Source organism: Labrus bergylta, chromosome 14 (assembly GCF_963930695.1).
Source record: "Labrus bergylta chromosome 14, fLabBer1.1, whole genome shotgun sequence".
Lineage (NCBI taxonomy): Eukaryota > Metazoa > Chordata > Actinopteri > Labriformes > Labridae > Labrus > Labrus bergylta.
Window position 1 is genome coordinate 12,250,981 of NC_089208.1, and position 27,955 is coordinate 12,278,935.

Here is a 27,955-nt window from a genome sequence, read left to right on the forward strand (position 1 = left end):
AGTATGCAAGTATTGCTTAAGTATTTCCTTCATTGTTTCTAACAAACCCTTTCATGCTGTTAAATAAACTTACAAACTAAAATTATATAAATAGAAATTGAGAGGCAAAACAAGGTAGGATATACTTACACAAGTACTATTTATTTGGTATGACTTGTCAGTTTATTATTCCTGTTTATGTTTATAAGCAGATACTGTAAATATCATGTCAACACTCAGTTTTGTACCTAAGATGAAATACGTAAGGGACTGCAGGAGCCGTTAAAACAGGTATTCTGCAAACATTGTCAAAAAACAATCAAGAAGGTCAGACAAGTCATAAACCACACCAATTCATGGATGAGGAAAACCATATTCACATCAAATAAATTAATTTGGATGATATTTTGAAGTATGAAGAGAGACATTCCAGCACAGAAGTAGAGAGTATAGATATAAATAATGAATGACAAAGGCTGAACAAACTATAGCAGGTCACTTCACTAGAATTACTCTTCACAAATACGCATACACACTCCCTCTGCCTTATAATAATTTACATAGACAGTGCTTTCCAGTTTAACCCAAGCATTCCAGTCAATAACTGACTTCAGTATGTAAAGTTCTGTATGAAATTGACTGGGTTTTCAGCTCATCTTCGTGCAAAATAATACACTCCACATCAAGGGATAAATGCTTTTTGCGACTCCACAACCTAAATGAAGGAAGAGAGCTTGTTTGTAACAAATGCTGACTATAGAAAATAGAACTTGAAGCACAAACACAACATTCATATCAATCGATAAGAGGAGAGTTTATGTTTCTGATATATTGATCCTACCTCAGTTCCCTCAACCTTATTTATCGCTGCTCTGTCAGACAAGCTTCATAATAAAACAAAAAAAAGCCAACCCTAACTTGAACGACTCAAATGCTTATCTTCTGTGTTTAAGGCTGCAAGTAGAATGAACATAGCAAGTCTGACCAGTTTCTTTAACCTCCTAATATTTCTGTCTCCAATTAAAGACAAGGAATAGTCAAAACCCAGAGATGTATTTGGTACTTCAAAATTAAATAGCACATTTATTACTTATAAGCTGCCGTTGGATGAGCTTATGTTAGCATTCAACCATTATTAGCAAACGTTACACACTGATAGTGTTACACAATATGATGGCAAAGCTTCATATAGATTTTAATAAAGTGCAAACTAACAGTTTGGTCGCATGTATTTAAGGATGGAAGTAAAACACACATTCCAATCATATTGTGAAACAATATCATAAACTCTTTTGCTTATCAGCTATTTGTCAAATGCTAATGTTAGCAACTGTAGCTACTAGGTTATCATACACATGTCCCTATGAAATTTCACTGTCCTTTGTCCCGTCAGCTGCTGACCAGCTTGTAAGTGTTGAGTGATGAAATGTACTTTTGTCCTTTCTCGAATATTACATTGACTATTTCATCGCTAAATCTGACAAATTAATGAAACCTTGCATGAGAAATGCCACTGCATGTTTGTCACGCAAGCAAACACAAACATGTCTGTTTTTCAGGTTTGGTTCACAACAAGAATGAATTTGAAATCTGTAACAAAAACCAGGTTTTCTTTTTACAATCACATGTAGCGTAGCCTTATCAGAATCCTGATTAATTAGCACTCGTCCATCTGACATAGTGCCCTTATTACACAGCAGCGAAGACTCATTTTCAGACTGTCAACAACAAGCTCACATCAGCCCACTTAAATGACCATAACTTGTTGCGATGGGAGACAGAAGGAAATTAAGGAAGAGGCTGGGCTACTGAGATCCTTCTAGTCCATCAGGGAGTCTCTGAGCCTATAAGAAGCAGGATCTCATGTGAGATTATGAAGGTGAAGAAGTAAACGCAGAGGTCGGCAAAGACGTCTCCCATCCTCCTGTAAGTGTCCATGGAGCGGTTGATGACTTCAGCAGGGATACCGGACAGCAACAGGGCAGCAGTCAGTACTGTGGTCTGAGCCTTCTTCTCCACCTGGAGGTACAAAGTACAACTATAATGCATAGCAGCAACTAATGATTATATTCTTATTCATCTGATTTGATTTCTTTTCACTTGAATTTTTTTTTACTTTTAAGTTAATTAATTCAAAATTAAGATGTCACAATTGAACTGAAAGACAAAAGAAGCAAATCTTTAGGAGCAGTTGTAGAGGGGGAATGAATATATACACTTGCTCTTGATAAATGACATAAATTGAAAGTGGGAATAGTGTATTCATTCTCATTCTGTCCAAAGTTCAATCTGATCCCTGAGACATACAATACTCGATTCTATATTTTTAACTAACTCTCAGAGAGGGAGAGCAAATAAACCTGATTTCCAACTATTATTCCCATTGGGAGCTATGAAAATTATTTCAATTCTTTCTCTGCTGTTGGACTAACCCTTTCATACTAGTTTTATGGTACACAAAAAACAGTATAATATGTATTGTGTATATGTATTTAGTGTATGTCTATGTATATTTACTGTTTACCTTAAAGACATATGCAGTTCATCTGTTCTCGCATTTCAATGATTTTTTTTTTTTACATAATAATAAAAGACAACCCTGTGCCACCCTTCAGGTTGCATGAAAGTTCTATGATATTCATTGTGGGAGGCTAGTGGCGACACAGGCGGTGGATATTAACACTGGGCTGTCAGCCATAATACAAAGAAGTCAGAGCATTAAAAACACCATGTCAATATCACTGCTCTGTAACTATGTCTGAAATATGACAGTCTGCATCCAGAAAGCTGTTAGTTATTTATTGACTTATTTATTCATTTATCATGTTTGCCCACATGATCAATTAAATGGGGAAAGTTTACTAAAAAAAAATGTACTGTAAACTCACCTTTGGAAAGTATTTGGACAACCCCATGTAGGCCAGCTCGAGGGTCAGGAATGGAGCAAATATTGACTTGAAAGAAAAAAAGATGAGGTTCACATGATTACTTAGATAACAGATCATGACATGGTAAGTTTCATTCATTGCCCACAGGCTCATCAGCGCTCTGAGGGATAATACCAGGTGTCTTTAAAAGGTACACAAACGTTCACTACTATCTTGTTAGTAAGCTTCGTGTTAGGAAAGGAGACAAACTCATTTCTTTTTTCTTCCAGTGCTTAATGCTTACTACCAAGAGTCACAAAAGAAAAAGATATATCATCACATTTTTACAACTGTGTCATATTATAAAAAACATTACAGATGTTAATGATCTATTTCCTTCTTGGATGATTCCAAACACAGATTATATTTAGACCATGTGAGTTATCTTTTCTATTCCCATGAATGACTAATCCCAGCAGACTTACCAGATACTTGCAGACAGAAACTCTGACAAAAACAGCGAGGAGGATGCTGCCAATGAGCCTAAAGACTACGAAGGGATCAAACTCCTCAGACTCAGACTCGCCATCCTGGGCCGGCTTCTCATTGGCCAGCTGACCTCGCAGTTTCATGGCATCGTCGAAACGGGACAGGTACTTCTGAAGGCCTCGCCGGGGGGAGTTACTGATGTCGTCCGACGCCAGCTCTCCCCTCGGCCTCTGTCGGATCCCCCCAATGTCATCATCCAGGGAGCCCGTGTGTGACTCGTTGCAGCCTGGCAGGGGTGAGCCCCTCCTCTCCGGGGTGGCACTGTGGGAACGGCTGCCAACACCTGCTGAAGCTTCTGGCAAGAAAGGGGACGGTCTCGACGAAGATGAAGGTGAGGACCATGGCTCCGTCCTGTCGAGATCCAGGTGAAAGCGGGGCTCTGTGGGGCGCCGAGATGCTGCAGCTGAGGATGTGAGCAACACACTTTTGTTTGTTTTAAGAAAAGTGAATCATCCCATCTATCGTCTCTAGATTTCAACAAGGCATTTCTAATGTGCTAGTTTATTTAGAGAGACTGATCCATAAATATTTTAGCTACTAAATAAGTTCATTGTGAAAGAAAGGCAAACGTGTAAACCCATCTACAGACTCCCTTTCTTCACGACGAACTTATCAGGACAGTCATTTATTTATGAGCTATTTGACTTCAGTCCCCTTTGATTGAAGAGCATCTGATTCCTCTTCATCTTTTGACTCACTCCAACCTTTTTTTGCTTTCAACCAAAATATTTTAGTTGCCAATATTTAAGACTAAGAAATCACTAAATATTAACAATCATGACGTTTCCGTATTAAGAATTACTCCATTGTCTAATAAACTATGACCCCATCCATTCACTGGTAGTGAATATAAATACCTTAATGATAATACTTCTGCAGTAAGAAAGCAGATGTGCTGACTACAGCTCAAACAGCAGCAGTAAGGCAGATCCCCAGGGTGTATACTGCAGTCCTTATCATATCATACCGTTTAATTCAGACTCGTTTTTGGTGAAGCCCACTATTCTTTTCATGCGATCCTCTGAATTCAGGAGCAGCTTCCTCCTCCGGATCTCGGCTCTCCTCTGCGCAGCTGACAGAGAAGCTGCATTCTCCTCGTGGGCCTCTCCGGACTCCATGTGGAAACAAATAAATAAGCGTTTACTACAAACGATACCTCAAGAAATCCAAAATAAGAGCAGTTCAACAGATGAGCGTCGACAAAACAAAAGCCCAGCCACCTGCATTAAACCATAAACATGACTGAGCGTTGTCTGAGAACGGACGCGCGGTGATGACGTCACAATCGAGCTTGACACTAGTTAAGGCGTTTTTTTTTTTTTTTACTATTTGTAAGAGAAAGGCAAACACAAACAGGCTTTTACTTACAACCTTCATGTGGAAATTAATGCATTTGACTTTTTCTTTATTTGCTGGTTTGCTCTGATCTACGCTGATGCCCTCATTGGATTTCTACAAAGCGTTTGATACTGTGTAGCATTATTTTTTTTTAATATAATCTTTGCTTGATAACTAAGAAAAGGTTTAAATGAGATTATTATTCACACTCAGTTGTAACATTAGGCTTATTTTGGATTCGCTGGACCACTCCATTGAACCTGATTGCTTGATTTTCTTTTTGGATTTTTATAAAGCGTTCAACACTTTAGGACATGAATTGTTATCAAGGCACTAAAAACATTTTGTTTGGGAAATAACTTTGTCTCCCTTAGAATGCTTTATAGAGTTTAATGTAGTTGTAGTAGCCTATCCTTTTTTATTCCAAATATCATTCGATCAATTCGTAGATCATTTCACCTAGGTTGTCTAAATTTATTCAACTAATTTCAACAAAAAATATGATTTGTACCTTTTTTTTTTTTGCCCCATAATACTATTAAATGGAATAATGAATCTAATTTTTTTGAAGAACTGAAGAAAATGTATAACTTATTACAAGAAGATAGCTACACACTACATACTTTATTTAAAGACTAGGCTGTTTAAATGCCTAAAATGATTTTTATTTGGTCGATTGACGCTCTGTTAACATCTCTGCCTTTGTTTTCTTTTTATTTGTCTTCTTTATTTTCAATGTAATCTTTCTTTATTAACACCTATGTACTTCCTTATCATTGTTTGACTTTTCACAGAAACAAACTACACAGATGAACCTTCCTCATTTTCCTGAGGTCATTGTAATATGATATAACACAATATATGATGATTTCAATAAAGTATATTGATAAAAAAAAGAAGAAAAAAGGGTGAATTCACAGCCTGTTATTACTTTTTACAAATTCACTTCACGTTTGTACTTTTGGCAAACAAAATGCCAAAATGTGAAGAATGCCATTCTTCACCATCAGGAATGAACTATAGTAAATAGGTGTATGTCGTATCTCATACAGATATGGTGATACAACAAAAAATATAAAAATGCATTTTGAAAAAAAGTACTTTCACATCCACGACGCTTACATGAATTTAGCATAACAATTTTGTTTCTATCACACTTTTATATAATTTGCAGCATTGAAAACGAATAATCCAAAAAAGGTTTAACAAAGGTGTTTAAAGAAACCTAAATTGTGCATCAGTGTTGGAGTTTTTTATTTTTATCTAACATCTGCTTTTTCTCTGATGGAATCTTGGATTCATCTTGCAGACCCTTGTTATGGTCCTCCTCACTCTCAGGTTTTGTGGAAATGACGATAGCATAACCACATTTAAAAAAATCATAATCACAGCCATTGTGCAGCAGCAAGCAAGAGAAGTGTCTGCTTTCACCTGCCAAAGTTGTGACTGGTTTTTAAAACCAGAGCTAAAAACGACAGTTACAAATAACCAGGTAGGCCACACAAAATGATTAATTGATTTCAAATAAAGTTTAAGGAGGTATGATCACAATTTGTTGAAGACTGAACTAAAACATTTATGTTCATAAAAGCCACTGTACCTGAACTACAGAAAGAATAACGTTAACTTGAAAGACATTTAAAGTTCAAGTACAAAGAACTTTAAAGTCAAACAGTGTACTGATAAGGTCGGTAAATATCCAATGTTGATATGACTACCATTTAAAGCTGCAGGGACGCAGTCCTCTACTCAGCAATTTGTGTTTTGTTCTTAACTTCCAGGTTCAGAGAAAATTTCCCTTTTTTTTTTTTTTTTTTTTTTACTTTTTGTGATGTCTGATGTGGATTCATTTTCCTTTTCCTATCACTTACCTGGAAGTCCTTTCACAAAGTTTTACATGCTTTTCTAACAGTGAAAAGGTGATGAGCATTGTTTCAGGGAAGCCTTGCAGGGCCCCCTTAAAGGTCTCACCCCCACATTGGGAATCACTGCTTTAAGGCACCGTAACGACAAATCTGATCAAATATTGAGTATTTTATCATTTGAAATATGACTCTTCTTAGTTTAGTTTATTTGTTTACTGTTTCATGGACAGTCCCCTTTAATTAACTGCACTGTGAAAGGAGCAGCTTTAGCCTTTATGGCTAATTTACAGCTTTTTTGTTTTTCTTACACTAATGTGTCCCTAGCCTGTCTACAAACCCCCCAGTTATGAGAAAGTCCATCCTCTCCGTCTCTTGCCTGCTCCCCTTTTCAGAAAATGTGTACTCAAACAGGCTGTTTGGAGATTTTCCCTTCATGACATCACAAAGGGCAGTAACCCCTCCCCCAGGTGGGTGATACTCCCACAGCTATGTGTTTGTTCTTCCATCTGAAACAAGGAGCATGGTGTATGAAAGCCCAAGTCACTGAAACCCCTTCCAGAGGGGCGTGGTCAGACACAGCTCATTTTCATTTAAAGCTACAGACACAGAAACAGTCTAATCTGATCAGGGCTGAAATAGAGGGGTTTATAGGCATGATCAAATACAGGATCAGAGTGGATTTAAAACATGAAACCTCATGTTTTGGGGATAAACATGAGGGGAGGATAATATGTGACCTTTCAACAACCGCAGGACCTTTTTAAATTTTTATTTTTTTAAAAAGGACTTAAATTGGCTTCCACAGTCCCACAGTAACATCTCAAGTCCAGGTCATGTGACCCAAGAGAACACCTGTGATATTCTGTCTACAAAAACCTGCCTTATTTTGTATTATTAATTTTCAACAATCTTTTAATGAAAATAAATTGTGCATGAAGACTTAATCATGTTTTTTCCTAAATACATTTTTGTTTTTATTATACATAGATTACAAACTGTATGAAATCAGATCAACAAATGTCATTTTAAACCCAGTCAGGAGAAATATTGAATATATCTGTTTTGTATCCTTTCTTTTCACTGTGTAACTCCTGCTGTTCACTCACCAAAACACAAAACTACATTTAAAAAGTCCCAAACATTTTATTTCTTAGCATCATTCCACCGTAATGTTTATACTAAAATCATCAACATTTCGTCACCTTTATATAATGCAGTCTTTTCAATGTACAAGTATCAATAAGCATGATTAAAAGATCACAATGGCTTTGTTCTGTCTGTGTTAAAGAATTCCCATATCCTATTATATTAAAATATTTCATATATAGAGTCTGTATTTGAACAGAGGTTTAATAATAAAAAGTGAGTTCCCATACAAGGCAATTATAGAATTTAATCATAATGGGAGTCTCATAAATTATTAATTATCAGAGAGAAAAAAAAGAGAAGGAAATAAACAAACAGACTAGGGTGTTATCGAGGTGTTCTGAAAAGATGAAAGAAAGTTTCTGAAGGACAGATGAGACCCACGAAATAAACTTCCCACTGCCGAATCCAAACATTCAGGCAGCTAAGACGGCCATTTCCATCAGCCTTCAAACAACATTTCAACGGTTACGCCAGGGTCTACAGATTTGTTCGACACACAATTATAATGACAGAAATAAAAAGCACACGTTCTGTCCCCCAGGTACGATATTAGAGTGTTGTTAGGGCTCAGGTGTTCTGTGTGTACAAATACTCCTGGTGACACCCAATAACAGTCTTTGAGCACAAACATACTAAACATCCTCATAGACTATTCTCAAGTCTAACATACACACATACAGTACATACGTTGGACTTGATTTAGTAAAGACAACTGTGCTTTTTGAACAAAAACACTTCACACATCGCTTTGCCTGGACAGTATCTGAACGATACCTCAGTAAGATAGTATTGTTCTATGAGAATAAACACTGATTCATTCAATCATTGACAATATAATAATCATCATCATCTTCATCATCACGGATCTCTTTCTTTTTTCTTCCAATGTGATGCTTCAGCGGGGTAAAAAGTGACAAATGAGCATCAGAATGGATTCTTTGACACTCCGTCCAAGTGTCCGTCACAGAATTTGATTTGAGTGACGCAAAGTTGCAGCAGCTCAGCTCAGACATGCAGCCCCATAACTGGAGATGGAGCATCCCTCAGTCCCTCTTTCACACAGAGACACTCGAACAGCATACCAACATACATACATACATACATACATAAGGACATGCGCGCGCCAATGCATGTCCTCACTTCAGTGTCTCCTCATTTGCACATTTCCCACTGAGCGTTATTTGGAGATTTGCTGTTGGACGTGAAGCAGGAATTCGTAGTATGACAGGGCTGACTCCGTTCGGTCCTCAATCATGTTCTGTAAAAAGCTGGCTTTCTGCTGGCTTTCGTCCCTGGGAGAGTAAGAGAAAACAGATTGAAAAATAGTGCAAGATAAGTTGTTGTTGCTCTTTACATTATGTTGCTGACAAATGAAGAACTGAGATTTCCTTATTTTTATTATGAAACTATTTAGGATCTTTGGATTGCAGACATCTAAATGCTACTAAAGTCTTAATAAGCTTTTATTGTTAAAAAAAATTCTTAAAAAAAAAAAAAAACACATCTCACAAATAACCTCAGGTTTTGTATTTTTTGATTTCATTAGTCAGTCGTTACTCTAATTCAAACTATTCAAGAATTATTTCTTAGATTTTTTTCAGAAAGAGAAATCACAGCCGTTTATCTGGCACAATAAAAAAAAAAAATACATTCTCAATCCTTTCAATCTACTACATTATTGTGAGCTGCCCACCTGATGATATGCAGGGAGGGGAAGAACGGCCTCTGATCCCTCAGCCAACCAATGAAAGCTCTGGTTCTCTGTGACTCGGCAGTGTCCAGCTCTGGGAGCAGATACTACAAGAAGAGAAAGACACGGTCAGGTTTTGTATTCAAGGGGTGATGCATGCAATACTTAATAATGTACCTGTAATGTATGCTATTAAACAGATGTGACCATTATGCCAAACTCTAAAGCAGAGACATAATGTATATGGGGGTCAAAGTGGACAACAGTTTCCTACCAGGTTATCAGGCACAGCAGCATAGCTGGGAACTCCAAGGACTTGTGAGAGGAAAGTGGGGTTGCAGTTTCGCCCAATCCAAAGATAGATAACCTTCAGGATCAGAATTAGAAATATTAAGTCAACTTGGGAATATATGCTTAGAATGTTTTTAGAGCAATCACTGTGAACACTTGCCCATCTCTATTGGGGGATTTGTTTCATTTTAAGTTTGAATAAATATTCCATATGAATAAATACATAAAAATGCTAATTATACGCACCATACAAGTAATTTCTCTATTACAATACTATTCTAACCACTCCATTCAACACAATAACTCACAGATAAAGAGACAAGTTTTATTAATTAACCTCAAAGGCTTAAAAAGGTTGTTAAGAAAGACACTTTTCTTCAGGAAAAGAGAGACATCAGGTACTTGACATTAGCTTTTTTGTTTCCTTTTGGCTTATGAAGAGGGCTGACTATACAACCATGGTTTGAAAGTTCGTACCGTTCCTGCATCCATGAGGAAAGCTGCCTCTCGGCTGAGCTTCTCCACAGTCAGCTGCAGCAGCCTGGGCTGAGGAATGGTCCGCTCATTGATGTTCAAAGCTCCCTGAGGTTGTCGGAAAAACAGAAGAAAAGAGAAGTTTACTCAGTAGCATGGAGAGACTTAAACTAATAAACAAAAGTGTGTGTTTCAGCCCAGCCCATTACACAATGGAACGCTTTTTAAGGTTTAAAGCAACGCTTACAACAAAAAAACAAAATCTAATTTTTCTCCTTTTTGTTCACAAATCACTCTAAACAAGGAAAAAAAAGTAACAACTTAATAACATAAATCATGTCTTCTTTTTCTTGTTTAAAGATGTTTCACCCCTGCATGCAAAGAAGTCTGTGTCAATGCAATGTGAAGGTGCTGAGGGCTAATTTCATCCTCCTCACCTCATCTGTCAGATCGTCAATTCGGTACAGAGCTGGGTGGATCATCAGCAGGGAGTAGGCCAGCGGCTGGTACTTTAGCTGACACATGGCAAACACGCGGTCATCCAGCCTGGTGCTGGTGCCCGTCCTGAAAGCTTTCTGCAGGGAAACACACACACACACACACACACACAGGAAGCAGGATCAATAAAGGTCAAACTAAAGACTGATCCCAAGAGTGAAACACTGTTTCTGTTACTGCAAGAACAACATTACAGGTTTTGTGTTCATTCAACGTATAAAACTAACTTTGCAGACGGAGGAAAAGCTTACTTGTTTGAGCAGGGCGAGGATGAAGAGTGGGAAGAGTCTGAGGCAGGCCGGAGCCAGCAGGCCGGGCTGCTGGATGGTTAGCACAGACTGTCGGTATGATGACAGTGAGTCGATGGAAGCGTTTGTCATCGCATCTCTGGCGTCACTCAGACTGGCCGTCACAGAGCGGTCCACAGCTAGAACACACATGTTGTTGTCATGAGGACAAATGTCAGTTTTTAGAGAATCCGTGTTTTTACATTTCTGACCAAGACGACCCAAATGAGAAAATATAAATTGTCTAGTTATTCTTGTTAAATTAAATATCCCCAAAACTAGTGAGAAATACAGCTCAACGGTGTCCAAATACCATAACTGATTATATTGTGAACAAGAGTAACTGAATGTACTCTGGTGATGTGTAAGAAGTAGAGGGGATTGTGTTTGTATGAATGTTTGGACTTAACGTGATCGATTAAAAACTTTTTTATATTTATGTTATTATTATATGAGCATTATAATTTATTTATTTCAATGCAACATTAAGAGTTTTAGTGTTTTGTACAATAATCAGCTGTGTCCTAACATTGGTAGTAGACTTTTCTAGAGTTTTGAGTGTTATTTTGAAGGAAGCAAAATGTCAGCGTCTGTTCTCTAAGTGAATGTGAGATGAGCAAGCAAATATCTGACTGCTCAGAATTCAATGGTTGCTTGGTAACCACAGCTGTTGCCACTCATCTCCATCTGTCAGCGCTAATAACAGCAGGGGGACGAAAAGCTTGCTGTGATTTTGTATCAGACTGTTCAACGCAACAATGAGGAATCATTTCAGAGATCAACAACAAACTGATTGTTCTCTTTAAGAGAAATATTTATGTTGAAAATACTTTGTCATTAAGTATCCACAAATTATCGTTAGCACTTAAACAGAGAAGAGTGCTGCATTTATTTATATCTTATCCCCATACTCCTGTTACAGCTGAACTTACACAGGGGAGAAAAACAGACTAACATAACAACGAGTTCGAACAAACATCAGTGGAGAACTGAAGATACACAAATCAGCAAAAAATAGTTCTGGTAACTGGAGAAACTTTTTAAAATGCACCTTATGTTCAACTTAACATTTTTATTGGGCTGAGATAATATGATGCTATGGCTGGTTACCTAATGTTACTATAATTGTGAAACTTCCATTTCAAGTGTACAGACACTTGTAGATATAAGATCAGACATGAATCAAGATTTCAGGCAGAGTATAATTAAGTGTAAAAAAAAAAAACATCTCAGACAGTGTTTCACATACCCATGCACGCCAGCAGTCCAGTGATGGCCTGAACGTCAGCTCCAGCAAAGATGTCTGACAGAGAATTGACCACAGGGAGACACAGAGTGTGGACACGGATCCTTCTCTCTCCTGGAAGGTGAAACGTGTTTTATTTTAACAAAAAATAGCCAGATAGAAATTGAGGTAACCATATCATTTTGAATAAATATATCCTTCCTATTAAGTTAATTGGCAGGTCCATCCACTTTTTGATGCTACTTCTTAGTTCATTAACCAATACTTTTCCTAAGTTTTGCATTTGTTGTGTGTGTACCTTTGCTAGATGTGTATAGTAGTGCAGCCTGGAAGGAGACAGTCTGCATGTCGTCTAGGTTTTCCTCGATGGACATCTGAACTGCAAAACCGGCATCTGGGTTCACGTTAGGCAGGGACAGTAGATCCGTAGAGCGCACAAAGAAGTTTCCATGGAACGTGTGGATGGAAAGACCTGCAGAGAGACACAGAGAGAGAAATCAATAACAATGGTACGACAAGAAGACTAAAATACTCAACTAAAAACAAGAAAAGAGAAGATTCAAATCAGGGAAAGCAGACTCAGGTAAATGCTTCACCTTTCGTGCAGCGTATCCTCATGACAGCCTCAAAGCCGATCTTCCTGGTTAAGTATCTCTTCAGATCCTTCTGGAAGCACTCCACCTGAGCAGGGTTGTGCTGGTGGTGATACGAGGGGTAATAGTAAACGCTTCCTGCAGAGTATCTGGATATGCAGCCTGGGACACAGAAAGGCACATGAGAGCAGAGTTTAGACAATAATGAGATGAGAGCTGATTTATTTTCCTAATGAAAACAAAAGACAATATTGGTCAGTTAGCTTTAAATGTTAAATTAATTCCCCCTGTTTTCAATAAGATAAACCATAACTTGACAACCAGAAACTAAAGTATGAATTCAACTTTACTAGTAAAAGTATTCTGTGTTGTGCTATGTAAAAATTCATATGAGCCCTCTCCCCTCATGTCTTGAATCTTTTCCCATCAGTCTTACCGAGTGATGCCAGGTCACAGTATTGGGAGCTGAGCAGAAACAGGTCGACCGCCACCTGCTGGCCGGAGCAGTCCAGAGCCAGCTTCTTGTAGAAGTCTGTTGCTGGAGATAAGTACTGGATGTCCTGAAGATGAACCCACCAGGATGAGAATGTTAACTCAAATGTAAAAAAAACTTAAACGTAAAAAATCTACCAAACACCTTCCATTAACAAATCAGTTTACCATGATGACCTATTACTAAATCAGTGCGCCTTCTCAACATGTACCTCGAAACTTTGCTTTGTTTGCTGTTTATTAGTGCAGTTCAAATTTGTTTTTTACAACTACTCTTTGTTCCTAAAAATAATTCTAACTTTCCTCTTACGATGCAGCCTCACAATTTCAACGCGCCACGGATGATTAGCCACCAATAAAACCATGAATGGGATATTTCTTGTAGCACTAAGCAACTAATTATGATACTGTTGTTAACAGGTTCAACCACAGTTTTAAACAAATATGAAAAAATCTTAGGGTAGGCTCAAGCTCTTTTATTTTTCTGTGTATAATCCTACAAACTCATCATCAGAGCCCCTACCTTGGCAGAAGCCCGCTGGTTGGGGTCTTCTCTAGACTGGAGCGCCCCCACACCCAAGTTAGGCAGCTGGGTCTGAAACACAGACATTCGCCCTCCTGTGGGCGACAGCAGCTTGAAGGCTGCTTGCAGAGCTGAACCCAGGGCAGACTGGGTCTCCATGGTCTTCTCAAATAGAGTTGGCAGGCTCTTTAGCAGATCCTGTACAAGCTGTTAAAAAAAACAATAAAAGTGAGCCTCATTTTTATGATGTAATTAGTCCATGAGGAAACATTTTGTTTCTGATTTCATGTTTCTTCCATCTACAAGAAGGTCAGAGCTGACAGTCGGGGTGATTTCAGTTTGCTGTCACTCAGCAGTGTGGCCACTAGGTTTAGACATGCAGTAGTTAGAAATGTACATTCCTACACAGTGAAAATGAACAAGGAAATTGTGACTGAAACATTTCATAACTCTTAAAGACAGAAGTGGATGGCTTTGGATATTGCTTCCTGTTAAAACATTTGATCACTGTAGTATCTCCTTACCTCTTTGCATTCATTTAGGTTTACTAGAAGGCTGTCTGGTGTTGGTAAAAATATATCTGTGGGAGCACAAAAGGTATTAGCTTAACAAAAATGACATTCATAAACATACTCATATTATAATCGTTAATTAGATGCATTTTTAAAAACTGCAGCTACCATGAGGTAGCTTGTTTGAAGCCTATAAACTCAGAACAACTGTTTGTCATAAAGAGCAGAACGTCCAGAAGATTCTGTAATAACTAAAACCCACGTTGTACTCAAGTTGACTGACTCAGACAGCCTTGTGTCTCATGATTTCTTATCTATACATTAGTGTCTGCAGTAGCTTGTGTATAAAGCTGGTGTGAAGCTGCAGCAGTAATGAGCATTTGGCTTTTGCCTTCGGCTGTGTCTCACCTTCGATGTCAGACACGATGAGCATCTGCGGTTGAGAAAGTCCCTCCTGGAGGTTGTAAAAGTGGATGGTGCTGTCAAAGGTGATGAAGCCCACCTTTGTCCGCGAGTCTCCAGGCAGCCTAGGACACGGACAAACAAGTTTAAATAACTTACAATCAGACAACAGGAGTGACCTTAATATTTACAAAGACTCATTTCAACCCTGCACAATGAAGATGTGCTATTTCTATTGACTAATACTACAACACCGCAGGGCAAAGATCAAAAAAGAAACCTGAACTTTAATAATACTTTTTACAAGCCAAACGGGAACATACGCATTGATGTTGTCAAGCAGCGACTGACAAAACACATTCAGGTAGCCCGTCTCCACTGCATTGTGGGATACGTCAAGAATGAAGAGGTAAACAGCAGGCTGTGGTGGCCTCAGCTGGGTAGAAACACAGAACTCAAGGTTAATATAGACACACACACACAGGCTGCACAATATGTACAAGTAATACACTAACATGTGTTTTACTTTTGTTTCAGAAATTACCTTGTGCTCATACTTTAATGGGGTATAAATCATACATTTTCAATAACCTAAGCATTCTGATCACAATGCAGAACCAATGTCAATAAGGCTTTTAAAAACTCACCATGTACTCTGAAGGAGCAATGAATTCAATGGTGGCGTTCTGGACTTCTGGTCTTTTGTGGGGCTCTCCGTAAGATCTGCTGACTGGGTTGTACATAAACTCCTCAGGAACTGCACACAAGCACACAACACATTCGGTGAGTGAGGTCATAGTAATGAATAGTCCTCTGTTGTACTTTTTGTGTAATTCAGTTGACATTCATGAGCATGAAAAGAGTGTTATGGGGAGGATCGTAACTAATGCAAGGACGGGAATGGTTATTCACTATTATAAGGGTGACATTTTGGATTTCTGGAAGAGTACATGCATGCTAATTAAAGATACTTGAAAGGCATCAATTGATGCGTTACTGCTGTGTGAGCCAGCAAATGTTGACCTGGGTTTTGTAACTCTTCTGTGTAGTCTGTCTGTAACTTTGACTGTAACATTGTTCTAATGTGCATCTGCTTGTCTTGGCCCAGGCACTCTTGTAAAGACATTCCTAATCTCAAAGTCCCTTCCTGTTTGAATACAAAAACAAATTAAAAAAAAGTATGTACACAAGCCATCATATTAAAGTCACGTGGGGACTGATATATGAGGGTGGTTTAGAACATTATTACAACATTATAAAAATATTCAAACATTCTGAAATAATGTTCATGGGATGCAAAACACTCAATATTTCATGCATAAATCTGTATATGAGCCAGAATTGAGTGATTTATCATGCTTTTATGATTTAAAAATGACTTGAATTTACCAACATCTAAAAGCTTTTCACATCTTCATTAGCAATCATTTTGGAAAGTATGTGAACAAAAGTTTCTTGGTGCTTTCACTCTGTCTTCTTTGAAACCCAGCCTGGGGTTCAGGGTACTTTCTGGTATACCACTGATAATTATAGTCCATCCAGCAGTATGATATCAATTTAATTCTTTTTTTATGAACGTTGTTTAACATACAGAGTAACTTTATGCAGAAATATGTGGGGTTTTCACAATCAGCTGATTGAAGAATAAAAGATCATTTTCTCTAGAAGTTGCTTAATGGAAAGCGATGAAATGTCTTGAAAATAAACATTATTATGGAGACCAGCTGACTGCCTCCAGTGTTCTCACTGACAGAAGCCTCTCTTTCATCACCCCTCCCCCCCTTTCTTACCATCATTGACCCGGTAGCAAAGGTTACACTTCCACCTCCTCTGGTCCAGGAAGGAGACGAAGGGATTGATGTATGTTCTGCAGGACCGACACCTGACTATGGTGCTGGATGTCACCACAGGAAGCTGCTACATGGAAAACCACAGAACAAAACAGGGAGGACTGCCTTTAGGCCAACTCATTTTCTTGTTTGCATTTCAATAAAGACATTCTTGTTGCTGTCCAAGTTGTGCAACGACTGTGTCCTCAACTAACACCTGACAACACATGATTGGTTCTGGCATTCGTTCTCTTTCCCCCAGAAGCCTTTTAGTCAAATTCTGAGGTACTTAGAGGATTCTTAATGTTGAATAAGAAACAGTCTGATCTGCTTATGTCATCTTTATCTAAGTGACATCATCATCATAATGAGGCTGTGGATGATTTTTAAAGTCATTCAGGAAAGATTTCTGTTGATCACGCATACTAATTATATCTGCAATAAAAACATATTCAGTTTAACATCCATATATTCTCACAGTGGTTTCATCCTGAAGCGGCAGTTACCAGCTTAACCTTAAAATGGCATAGAGTGCCTTGATCACCATAAAAAGGTCATTTAAGTTAATGTAAATGCATTCATACATGTTTGCAGATATTCAATATAGAACTGAGATGTTACCGAGAGGTCTTTGAAGGGGTGGAGCAGCAGGCCTAGAGGCAACTTGGCTTTATTGAGCAGAGACTGCGTCTGAGGGATGCTGGTTAGCGTAGAACGAAAAACCCTGGAAAGACACACACTGAAGTTAAGAGTAGAGTAGAGTTATCAGGTAAAGGTAGAGGTATCAGCAGTAGTATGCTATATTACTTCAATATTAGAGTTTTCAAAAAGTGCAAGAACTAAACATCATAATAAAATCAATACTAACATTAACATAGAAAACAGAGAAGAAATAGGCACATGCTGTCAGTTGTATCACATCGTGGCTTACTCTGGGTTGCAGTTGATCTTCTGCAGGTCCTGTGGGAGGCAGGGTGTCGGGGCTGGGATTGGGCTTGGAGGCAGCAGGTTCCTCTCCTGCAGCAGGTTGACCACTCTCAGAGCCTCTGGTGTGCTTGACTGGAGGCTCATGGCTGCCAGGGACGGGCTCAGCTGGGCTGGGCCTGGGCCAACAGGAGGCTGAGAGGACAGAAAGAAAACAATTAAGTGATCATTGTTGTTGATAAGTTTCTTTTTTAACTCGTGTGTCAAATCATTGGCAGGTTTGGCCACCGGTGATCTGGTATAGATGATTAATCTCACTGTCTTTAAATCTGCCCCATTTAGACCTAAAGACAGACTCAACCTCAGCCGAAGCACCGGAACTAGTCTAGCTATCATAACCAACATCATGTAACTTTACGAAATACTTTAAAGATCATCTGAAATTTCAAGGCCCATTTTGTTTTTTAAACTCGTACTGTTGAGTTGAAACCAGTTACTGACATTTTAAAGTGTATTACTGGGTCACGAGAGAATACTCTAATGAAAGTCATTACAAATTAGAACCAGATCACACTACACTCTCCCAACTCACCTAAAACTAATGAAAGTCACTCTAATGAATGATATAAAATAAGACATCATACTTTATCAAGTATTATTATATGTATCAATGCAATGAGTTTGAAACACAAAGATTTAATCTTTTTTTTTTTTTTTTTTTTTAAGTGTGTTTTGTGACTCTGATATTGAAACTTTAGCACATATGTTTTTTTCATGTGATTACACAAGCTCTTTTTTGAGGCTCATTTTGAAATGTGATTCTCTGATAATAATTTAGTCACCAAATATGGAGTAGAAGAACTTTACATTTGGTGTGCAAAATGTTTTTAAATTGCTCAGTCTGCAGGAGGTCATGACTTCCCTCTCACCTGCTGGTATGGCTGAGGTGCTTGTGTATAAGGCTGCGTGGCGGCCTGCATTGCAGGGTGCATGGGGGGTGTTGCGTTGTGGGGAGCAGAGGTGTTCTGGTAACCAGGGGGGAGAGATGGGTAGTGGCCCAAGTGCCGACCTGGTGGTCCAGGCTGGGGAGGGCCAGCTGGGGAAGAAAAGAATAGAAGCAAGGATTAAGAATGGTCTTATTATATTCTTTTTCTTGTTACTTTACTCCTGTAATGAAAACAATAAACCAAACAACGCACAAGTTTCTCTTTCACACTTTTTTACTTCCTTGCTCTATAATTCATCCTCATAACTCATCCTACAAAAACAAGAATATTTTGTTTAAGCTTAGAAAAAAAAAAAGAGACAGGCGGTGTCTCATGATAATAATAAAAGTGTTTGTGCTCTTGGGATTATTGATGATATGCACAACATGAAGGACCATTTATAACTTGATCCTACAACTATGAAAATAGGAGATGCGTAATTAGAAAAATGCCAGAACACAATAGTTGGCCCACGTCTCAGCTAACATTTGTGATTTTGTAGAGAAATAGAGAAAAGAATTCATAATCTATCATTATTAAAATAATACCAAAGAAAGAATTTACTATTTAAAGTTTGTAAAATGAGAGGAAAATATATTTGTATAAAATAAAAGTACAGTAGCTTTTATGAAACCCTATGTTGTAAATATAGACAGTCCATGTGTTGGTGAGAAAAGAGTCAGACATGTGGCAGAAAAATCAACGCACCCATTTTGTTGTCAACATGATTGTAGCTGTTTGGGGCTTGTGGGCCGTTTCCAGCCACAGGTTCTGTTGCAAAGGAAACAGACGTGATGTGAATATCTCGGGACACTTACTGCTTATTTCTCCGCAGACGATGAGTACTCAGATGCACAAAGACGCACTGAAGCTAAACAACAATACTAATGACGATAGCTACTGGTGTGTGATTAATGTGTTTGAGTTGATACGAGAGTCATGGTGGGAATGGATGGAAGAGAGGGGGAAACAAACTACCCACGGGAAATATGTTTCCAGGGATGCACTGATTCGGAAAAAATAAAAAAGAAGGCTAAAGAAGCACTATAACAAAACAACTTCAGCACAAGTTGTATGTTGTATTCCAGTTTAAACAAAGCTTAAAGACGTGTTCTGTAAATGTAAAAGAATTGACATCAGCTTATTCTGCTCGTCTACATATTTCATATCAATTCTAGGAATCAAATAAGACTTAGTGCATCCCTAGATACAACGAAGAACAGCAAAGTGAAGACAGGACTGACACGATGTCTATCAGCTACTGATTGATTTAGCCACACCTGGACATTCAATATCTTCCTCTTGGCAGTCGGGCTCAGTGGGGGAGAGGGGGCTGTTAACCGCCCACCCACACTGAGCTGGCATGAGGAGGAAACAATGGAAGGTGATCAGAATATATATGACTGGCTTATAAAGAGGAAAATACAATTAAGGACTCAAAGTGAAACAATGTTATTACCATCAATGACAGCGTTTTGACTTTACAATTGGCACAGACCAATAAAGAGTAAATGTGCCATCAACACCACACTATAGGTGCCTTGTCAGTGAGGAAATAGTTGTGCTACCCTGACTTTGACCTCATTTGACCTGCAAACCTAGTTCAAACTTACCGATGTATGAACATCTAAAATGAACTAGCCCTTCTTCTTTGGTCATTTGATCCAAACAGCTTGGGGATAAATCACTTATCTTAGCCAATAGCATGCTTTAAATCACTTTAAAAAGCATAAACGCACTTAGATACTGCACTCATTAGTGCGTTGTTGCTTTTATTGGCTGCCCTGCCCAATGTCAAAGCCCAAAAATCAAATGTTCCTAGATAAACACTTAGACTAACAGCTTACCATCTGCCTTGGGGGGAGGAGGTGTGGCATTTGCCATTGGGGGTCCAGTCGGTGGCGATGTTGGTTTCATGGTTGGTGGTGGGCCTGTAGGTGGGGGGCCATAGGGAGCTCTGTTTGGTTGGTATGTGTTGGGGACCATTGGATTCATTGGTTGAGGTGCAGCACCTGATGAAAAACAAAACCCAACTTTCTTCTTAGAGATGCAACCACTGGTTATTTTCATAAATGATTTAGATTAAATGTAAACAAATCTCAAACAGATGAGCAAAGCAGCAAACCCTTTATTTACAAGCTTAAACCATCAACTGTTTTGCATTTCTGTTTGAGAATTAAATTCTAAGATGAATTACATTTCAGAGTTGTGTTAAATCATTTCTGTTTAAATGTACTTTCTTTAGCTGTAATTTCTTGTGAACGTATGACACAGTTTCACTAACATCCTCAATCAGAGAGATAATTTAGGGATATGCATGACCTCTGAAATGATGTCAACATAACTGTGGCTTGTGAAACAAGAGTCGTATATGGCGTTGTGACATATCATGTAGAAGAGACATGAAGCAATACTGATGTGTAACATTATAAGCTCCAAGTAGAGGCGACAACAGCTGATGGCACTACTGACCCACAGCAAGCCAATGACAGAACAGTGACAGCAACATGTTGATCTCTGCTGATAAACCAGCAAAATGAAATGTAGACCAGTTGAGAACCACTGATTTAGACCAATGATTGTCTCTTTGGAGTGAAATCTATATAAAATAACAATACATTTTATTTGAAAGCGCTTTTCAAAGCACTCAAGGTCACCTCCCCTTACAAAGCAGAGATAAAAAACAAAGTAACAATACATCAATAAAATCTCTTAACATTAAAAAGACAAATTAACAGGATGTGGAAAATCACTGTGTAGAGGATTTATGAGACCGGATGGAGAACGATCAGACTGAATATGCCAGTATAAAAAGATGTGTTTTTTTAGATGAGATTTAAAAATGGAGACTGAGTCAATATTACACATGTGTGGTAGGAAGGCGTTCCAGAGGCGGGCGGGGGGCAGAGCGGCTGAAGGCCCTGGACCCCGTGCTGGACAGGTGGGAGGGTGGTGCAGTAAGTTGAATGGAAGAAGAGGAAACTGAGAGTGCGGGTGGGTGTGTTGACGTGTAGGAGTTCAGAGAGGTACAGAGGAGCGAGGTTGTGGATGGCTCTAAAGGTAAGGATCAGAAATTTAAAGTTGATGCGATATTTAACCGGGAGCTGCTGAAGGACAGGAGTGATGTGATTAACAGAGGGGGTTCTGGAGATGATGCAAGCAGCAGAGTTGAAGTTTGAAAATGATGGAAAATAGTGCAAGAACTTTTTCAATAGATTAAGACAAAAAACGACAATTCTTCTTAATTCACTTGCGCAGTACCCTTTGTAAAGCATGCCAGAGTGGTTCAGTGACAACATGTTAGATTTATTCTGAAACATTTCACCGACAGAAAACATTGTGACTGAACCACTATCAACTGCACAGCTCAACAGAGACAAAACTGTTGGACATATTACAGCTGGTGGTGAAATGTGACATTTTAGAATTGATGTGACATGATGAGTCACATTTGAGAAAGTAACCAGTCAAAAGAATCTTTTTTTAAATGCATCTCATAACTTCTCTGATAAACTGCTGTTTTCACTGTCAGCATTGTACTGGGGATATGGGAGCTGATGGTGCTGCTGGGGGAAAGGTCACCCTGAATCAGGCAGGCTCTTCTTGTCAGGGTTGGGTGTGTAAACAGCAATTTTCAAGCTAATCTGACCATTGGATTGAGCGACATGTTGGTAACAGACAGATCATGTGACGGCTGCCTTGATGCAGAAGTACGGTTTCTTCATAAGAAGGACACTTTACAAAATGCTAAGACAAATCATTCTGACACTGGTAAAAGCTTATGTAACCAACTTTTATAATGTTTCTCGAACAGAGACTCTCTATGAGAAGACCCAGCAGCCAAACATTTAGCAGTAGACTTGACCCTAACACTCACGCAGGGGACAAAATAAAAATTGTGACCAGAAATCAAATGTTCTTAATAGCCAGAAGAGAGTTGTGTGTATTCTAGATTTTTTTTTTTTTTTAAAAGGGAGTGTCCAATAAATCAAATTAAAACAATTCATCATCATCATTGCTTTAAATGCCACGTCATACCAAGATTAAGACTCACATTGGGAAACAATAAAATATTTGAACTTTGAACAAATTCAACAGGAATAAATCCAGCCAGAGTGAGTAACCCGCCTACATGTATAATGTCAGCGCAGAGGGCAATGTCCATCTCCAACATATCAGTGTTGTAGATACGCATATCTCCGGCACTTGCCGGTGTAAGAGATCAATGACGAGGAAAAAGAGACAGGAGGACTCTGTGGGTGCGTTCGAATTGTCCCTCCTATCTCCTTTCACTATCCACTTTACCTTAACCCCGGGGAAAACGTCATGAGGTTAAGGAAAGATGTTAGGAGAATTCATAAAGGACTTAGGGAAAGGCGATCTCGTTGCTCTGACAATCCGACCAGGTCAAAAAAATCAAACCAAACAAAGCAGATGGGTAAAGAAAATTAAAATCAAACCAGAACACCATCTTCTTCCTATACACACCTATAGGCCACGTAATTAAATGCGACGGGCCGGTGGAGGTTAATGACGTGGGTCCGCCGTGTTGAAACTATGATGTTACAAAAAACGCATCTAAAAAACTTTCCCCTGTGCCTTCTTGCCGGTGAAATAATCCTAATAACTACAAGGTTGGGATTGAAATAAAAGAAATATAGGCTACGAGTAACAAAAGTATCAAATTAATTGTTACATTCATGCAAGATATAGCCTACACATAATGTTTTAAGCATACAAATGTACAACTGCACAAAGCATTCCTAAGTGAATGAAATATGTTGAATAAAACATCATCTGGCTAAAAATGTCTCTTATCTTTTATCCCTTACATGATCTGTATCACTTTACGATCATCGTTAATGCTCGTGAACTGTCGGATGCGCGACTCGCTTTAAAATGTTGCGGCCGCAAGGAATTGCGGGGCGGCATATCTCATCTCCTTTCGTAAAGGATGGTCCAGTGTATCCTATGCTAAAGGAGGCTATAAAGGAAGCATTGACCCACCTTTCCTTAACTTTTAGAGAATTCGAACTTATCATGGCCGCCACTTAAATGCTTCCGGGTCATTTCACTCAGTTAGGAACCTTCCTAAGCAAAAATGACAATTCGAACGCACCCAGTGATTGTGCCTTTGAAAAGTCACATGGGAACAGTAGTAGATTTAAAATAACATAGGGTTTTTTCTTTTTAATTCTTGTTATTCAATTACAGGGACAAAATTAGCATGCTGAAGTTGAGTGGTCCCATTGTAACAGAGCCAGAGACGATTATTGATCTTTTTATGGATGTGACCCATGGAGTGCCTGCGTCATGTTTATGAATCGTACCATCGTTGTCTGCGTAATTCATTTACCTTTCAGAAGAAAATGAAACGATATTGTGAATCTAGAACGTACAGGTTGTCCTTCAAAAGAGATTATGTGGTCCTACCTGGCTGGATGTATCCGTGCAGAGATGTGGGGGGCATCCGTGGGCCAGGGGGCTGGGTAGCACTGTGGGACAAGGAGGCTGGTGGCGCCGAGTTGTAAGATGCTGTTGAGCTTGCGGCAGGGTTCACATGGTTTGCTGGGAGGCCGCGAGGAGGTGTGTTCATGGAAGTGGGTGGCCCCATTGGTGGGGGAGCTGTGTTGTACTGCCATGTTGGAGCCATAGGCTGTGGCTGCTGGGGGCTTTGGTAGTAGCTACTGGATGACACAGCAGGAGGTGGGGGTGTGGCCTGTGCAGGGGGCAACCTAGGACCAGGGCTTGGGCTGGCAGACTGAGGAGGGGTATGGGATGGAGGACCTGCCATTTGAGGTCTTGTCAACAGTGGCTGGCCTGGAGGAGCTTGGTAGGAAGAGAGTGGTGGGCCAGGCTGGTAGGGGCTGACTGGGGGAACAGGTTGATAGGGCCCAACTGGGTAGAGTCCAGGGCCGGGTGGTGCCGGAGCTTTGGCCTGCATTGGATTGTAGGTTGGCTGGTGGCTCATGCCATAGTTGACCCCAGGCAACTGCTGCAGGGCGACTGGATTCTGTGACGGACCTGGAGAAGAGAAAAGAAAAATACAGGCATGTTTGAGAACCAGCAGGTCTATGTCTGTTAGGTAAAAACATTTGTATTCAACCAAACCAAAAAATAGCCATCAAAATAACACTCATGTCCTTTCAGATATGCACTTAACTTATTTAATGTTTCAACAGTTTAAATGACAGCTGCAAGTTTCTATGATTTTAAACTACTGCTGCTATCGAGAAGAAAATGGTTGTTGGACTTCCTTTCCTGTACCAGATGGCAACATTTGAAAATGATTGCAGCTTTTTAAGTTAGACAGACTAATCATGCATGACCAGAACTATTAAAGGAACACTTCTGGAAAGTGGCCTTGGGTTAAAAAATGTACAGCCAAGCCTTTAGCTATCCAAAGATAGATAAATGTTACAGTTTCCTAAATGCAAAACATTACCATATAGTATTCATCTGTTTTTAAGTTAAATTAAATCTTTGGGTTTAAATCTGGAGCCCAGTTCAAAAAGTTACTTGATAAACAAATCATGATGTACCAATATTGTGAATGGACACGCTCAGTACAAAAAAAAAAAAAAAAAAAACTCAGATCCACCAAACAACCAATAAGCTGACTGCTCAGTGCTCAGGGTCTAATCTCTTTACCTGGATCTAATTCAGCATGATCTGCTCCCAGGGACAGTGAGTGTGGGGGAGCAAAGTCTGAACTTTCTAAACACTGTCATATTTAAACACCACAGACTAAAATGTTTGACTATTTTGTCTATATTTCCTGAATTCTAGATTTCATTATCAAGAAGAACAAAAAACAGATCTCAAAAACTATCTACTATTCAGTGGAAAAAAGGAGAAAAGAATTGGGTCAGAGTGGGAATGCATATCAATAATTGTGTTACCTAAAAAACAGCAATGCTTCAATTGTAGATTTCTACAACTTAAATAATGACATACCTACAGATTACTTACTTCTATCCACTTATGTAGTACTACACAACTTGAAGTAGAGTCAAGTCAGCAGAGTTAAAGGGGATTAGTCAACAACTCTTCTCAATGAGCAAAGATAAATGAAGGAACATAATCCACCTCAAATCTCCTTCCTTCCTCTGAGCAGGGAAGATTTAAGAACTAAAGCTCACAGTTAATTACAGCTGGTGTCCAATCAGAAAGAGTGCCCTTTGAAGTCATAACTTAACCCAAATCTTTTTCAATCGAGAAATTCGAATGATTGTCAATCAAGATTCAAGGGTGTACATTTGTAAAGAGAAGAAAAGACTTCTAGAGAGCATTTTAATACTACAGTTTTTTTTTTTGTCTGTACTTTTTGTGGAAATAGTTTGAAATATTAGAGCATTCTGGAAATATATCTAGACATTGAAAATTTAGAATTAGAATTTAGAACTAAAGAAATATCTGAGAAGAATTGATTTCCAACCACTGTGGTGAAAACTGATCTAATTTAGCTTTAGTGGCACGCTGTCATGAACTGTTTCTTTAATCAAATTGTTGTAAGATTGATCACCGCTCAAAGAACAGAGAAAGATTAACACCTTTTAGTGGCCCGTCTGATTAAAAGGAATAAAGGAATGAGAATAACAGGATTGCCATGGTCACACACATGTTTATCTACAACTTAAGTAAACCACAGCTAATTTCACTTTTACTTAACTTCCACAGTGCAGTACTAGACATAACCATTCGCAAGCATCGATATTAACTACTGAGGGCTGCACCCATTCACACTTTTGATATCTGTTTACAGATATGTCTTTTTCAGTGATCAATGCAAAGTGACAGTAACGGGAATATTCTGCAACTCAACTCAAGTCTCACACTCGGTAATTGGTTGAGCCTGGAGAGAGCAGTAACGTATCTGGATCATTCCCAATGTGCCACATGTACAGTGAAACGATAAACGAAAACATACCAGAGCAGTATATCCTGCTAAAAAAAAATAAAAAAAAATGGCATTGTGCAAAGTGGGATAACTACGAAACATTCAGATTGGCATATCCACTAGCAATGGATCTGCATTGGAGAAAAACAAAAAGGAGACTTGTGCGAAAAAAACAACAAATATTAAGGGCAGACTTGTTGCTCGCCAACACAGTTTTACAGAAAAGGAATAGCTGCCTAATTACCATCATCAAACTATTTTATGTCTTTAACATGTAGGCCTATCCACCTGTTGGTCTTCCAAGTCAACAAACCAAAAGTAGCAAAATGTAATAAACAAGACAGGTTACAGGTAGCGTATCGTTGTGGCATCAGTTACTCTTTCCATATTAAGACAGTAAGATTTACCTTCAGGTAATCCACATGAGCAGTCATGTTACCTGACAGCTCATCATTCCTACCTTAATTATAGCTGATTAAAACTAAGACAGATAGTAGGCTAACAGTTAGCAAACAGCCACAGAGAGAAGACCAAATAACTGTTGCTAGTGTTAGCTTGATACTCTTGTGTATGGTGCTGATAGCTAATTACCATGAGTCAACTTAAATGATATTTTAATACAACTCACCATTAGCATATGCCTGCCCTGTCCCTGTCCCGTTCTGGGAGTTGAACCCCGCTGTTGACATCTTGAAATAGACACCAGAATCCAAGTTAGAGGTGCTTGGTTGGCGAATAGGTAGCTGCGTCTTTAGCTAGCCTCCTAGCTCGTAGTCCCGGGTTAGGTGTTTAAACCTGTGGCTCTAACGATGTGGCGTTTTGGTCAAATCGACGTCAACAGTCCTCTGCCAATATCTTATAAAAATTAATTAGCCCGCCTGATGGCGATCACAGGGCCATGACTTACACAGAAAACCCCGTCAACTCTTCTACGGGGTGGTTAACGACAGGCCTTGTCAGAGTAATCGTGTGAAACACTTCTCCTCTTTCAACCGGAAGTTGGGATCACCCAGCAGGATCAACGTCAAAATCGTCGGGCATGCGCAGTATGTACACGTGGCATTTCCTCTGGTGTCCTGGATTTTGTAGTGTACTAGAAACAAGAGTGGAGACCGGGAGACCTCTAACACAGACTACATTCACCGCGTTTATGTACGATGAAGTATTTCCCCCAAAATTAAATATAGAGTGACCTTCTTAATGTAGTCTAATCTATTCGTGCAGAGTTCAAACGACCATAAAACAGACTGCCAACAGTCGAAATAAGTGACATTAATTTATTCTACAAAGTGAATTTTCATGACGGCACAGTTTGAAAAATCCACTACAGTGGATTGTAGTGAAGAACTAGAGAAAGTTATTTATGTAATCCAGTCATACTTACTAAAATACATATTGTATGAAAAAAAAATCCACTACAGTGTAAAGAACTAGAGAAAGCTGTTTAAGTAATCCAGTCAAATTTACTAAAATACATATTGTATGAAAAAAAAATTCACTACAGTGTAAAGAACTAGAGAAAGTTATTTATGTAATCCAGTCATACTTACTAAAATACATA

General features: G+C 38.9%; 2 protein-coding genes across 8 annotated transcripts; both read right to left on the bottom strand.

Moving 5' to 3' along the window:
• Positions 1–120: 120 nt before the first annotated feature.
• camlg (calcium modulating ligand) lies at positions 121–4,758 on the bottom strand. 2 transcript variants are annotated; one of them, XM_020635486.3, is made up of 5 exons: positions 4,616–4,758; positions 4,363–4,507; positions 3,332–3,798; positions 2,868–2,933; positions 121–1,998 (listed from the first exon to the last, which is right to left on the bottom strand). In XM_020635486.3, the coding sequence occupies exons 1-5, from the start codon at positions 4,619–4,621 to the stop codon at positions 1,807–1,809; spliced, it is 876 nt and encodes a 291-aa protein (XP_020491142.1). In that variant the 5' UTR covers positions 4,622–4,758; the 3' UTR covers positions 121–1,806. The 2 variants fall into 2 exon arrangements, with proteins under 2 accessions (XP_020491142.1, XP_020491141.1); XM_020635485.3 differs by having other exon boundaries at positions 4,363–4,672.
• Positions 4,759–7,542: 2,784 nt separating this feature from the next.
• Positions 7,543–27,395, bottom strand: sec24a (SEC24 homolog A, COPII coat complex component). Of its 6 annotated transcripts, none has more exons than XM_065962962.1 (24): positions 27,023–27,395; positions 23,928–24,518; positions 20,342–20,506; positions 19,775–19,852; positions 19,203–19,265; positions 18,438–18,604; positions 17,516–17,703; positions 17,206–17,308; positions 16,546–16,669; positions 15,403–15,512; positions 15,079–15,191; positions 14,762–14,880; positions 14,366–14,421; positions 13,842–14,048; positions 13,263–13,386; positions 12,830–12,988; positions 12,532–12,705; positions 12,237–12,347; positions 10,952–11,127; positions 10,640–10,777; positions 10,206–10,310; positions 9,712–9,804; positions 9,441–9,544; positions 7,543–9,039 (listed from the first exon to the last, which is right to left on the bottom strand). In XM_065962962.1, exons 1-24 carry the CDS (start codon positions 27,081–27,083, stop codon positions 8,925–8,927), a joined length of 3,444 nt encoding a protein of 1,147 aa, XP_065819034.1. In that variant the 5' UTR covers positions 27,084–27,395; the 3' UTR covers positions 7,543–8,924. The 6 variants fall into 6 exon arrangements, with proteins under 6 accessions (XP_065819034.1, XP_065819033.1, XP_065819032.1 ...); XM_065962961.1 differs by having other exon boundaries at positions 16,546–16,672; XM_065962960.1 differs by having other exon boundaries at positions 17,206–17,323.
• Between the last annotated feature and the right edge of the window lie 560 nt (positions 27,396–27,955).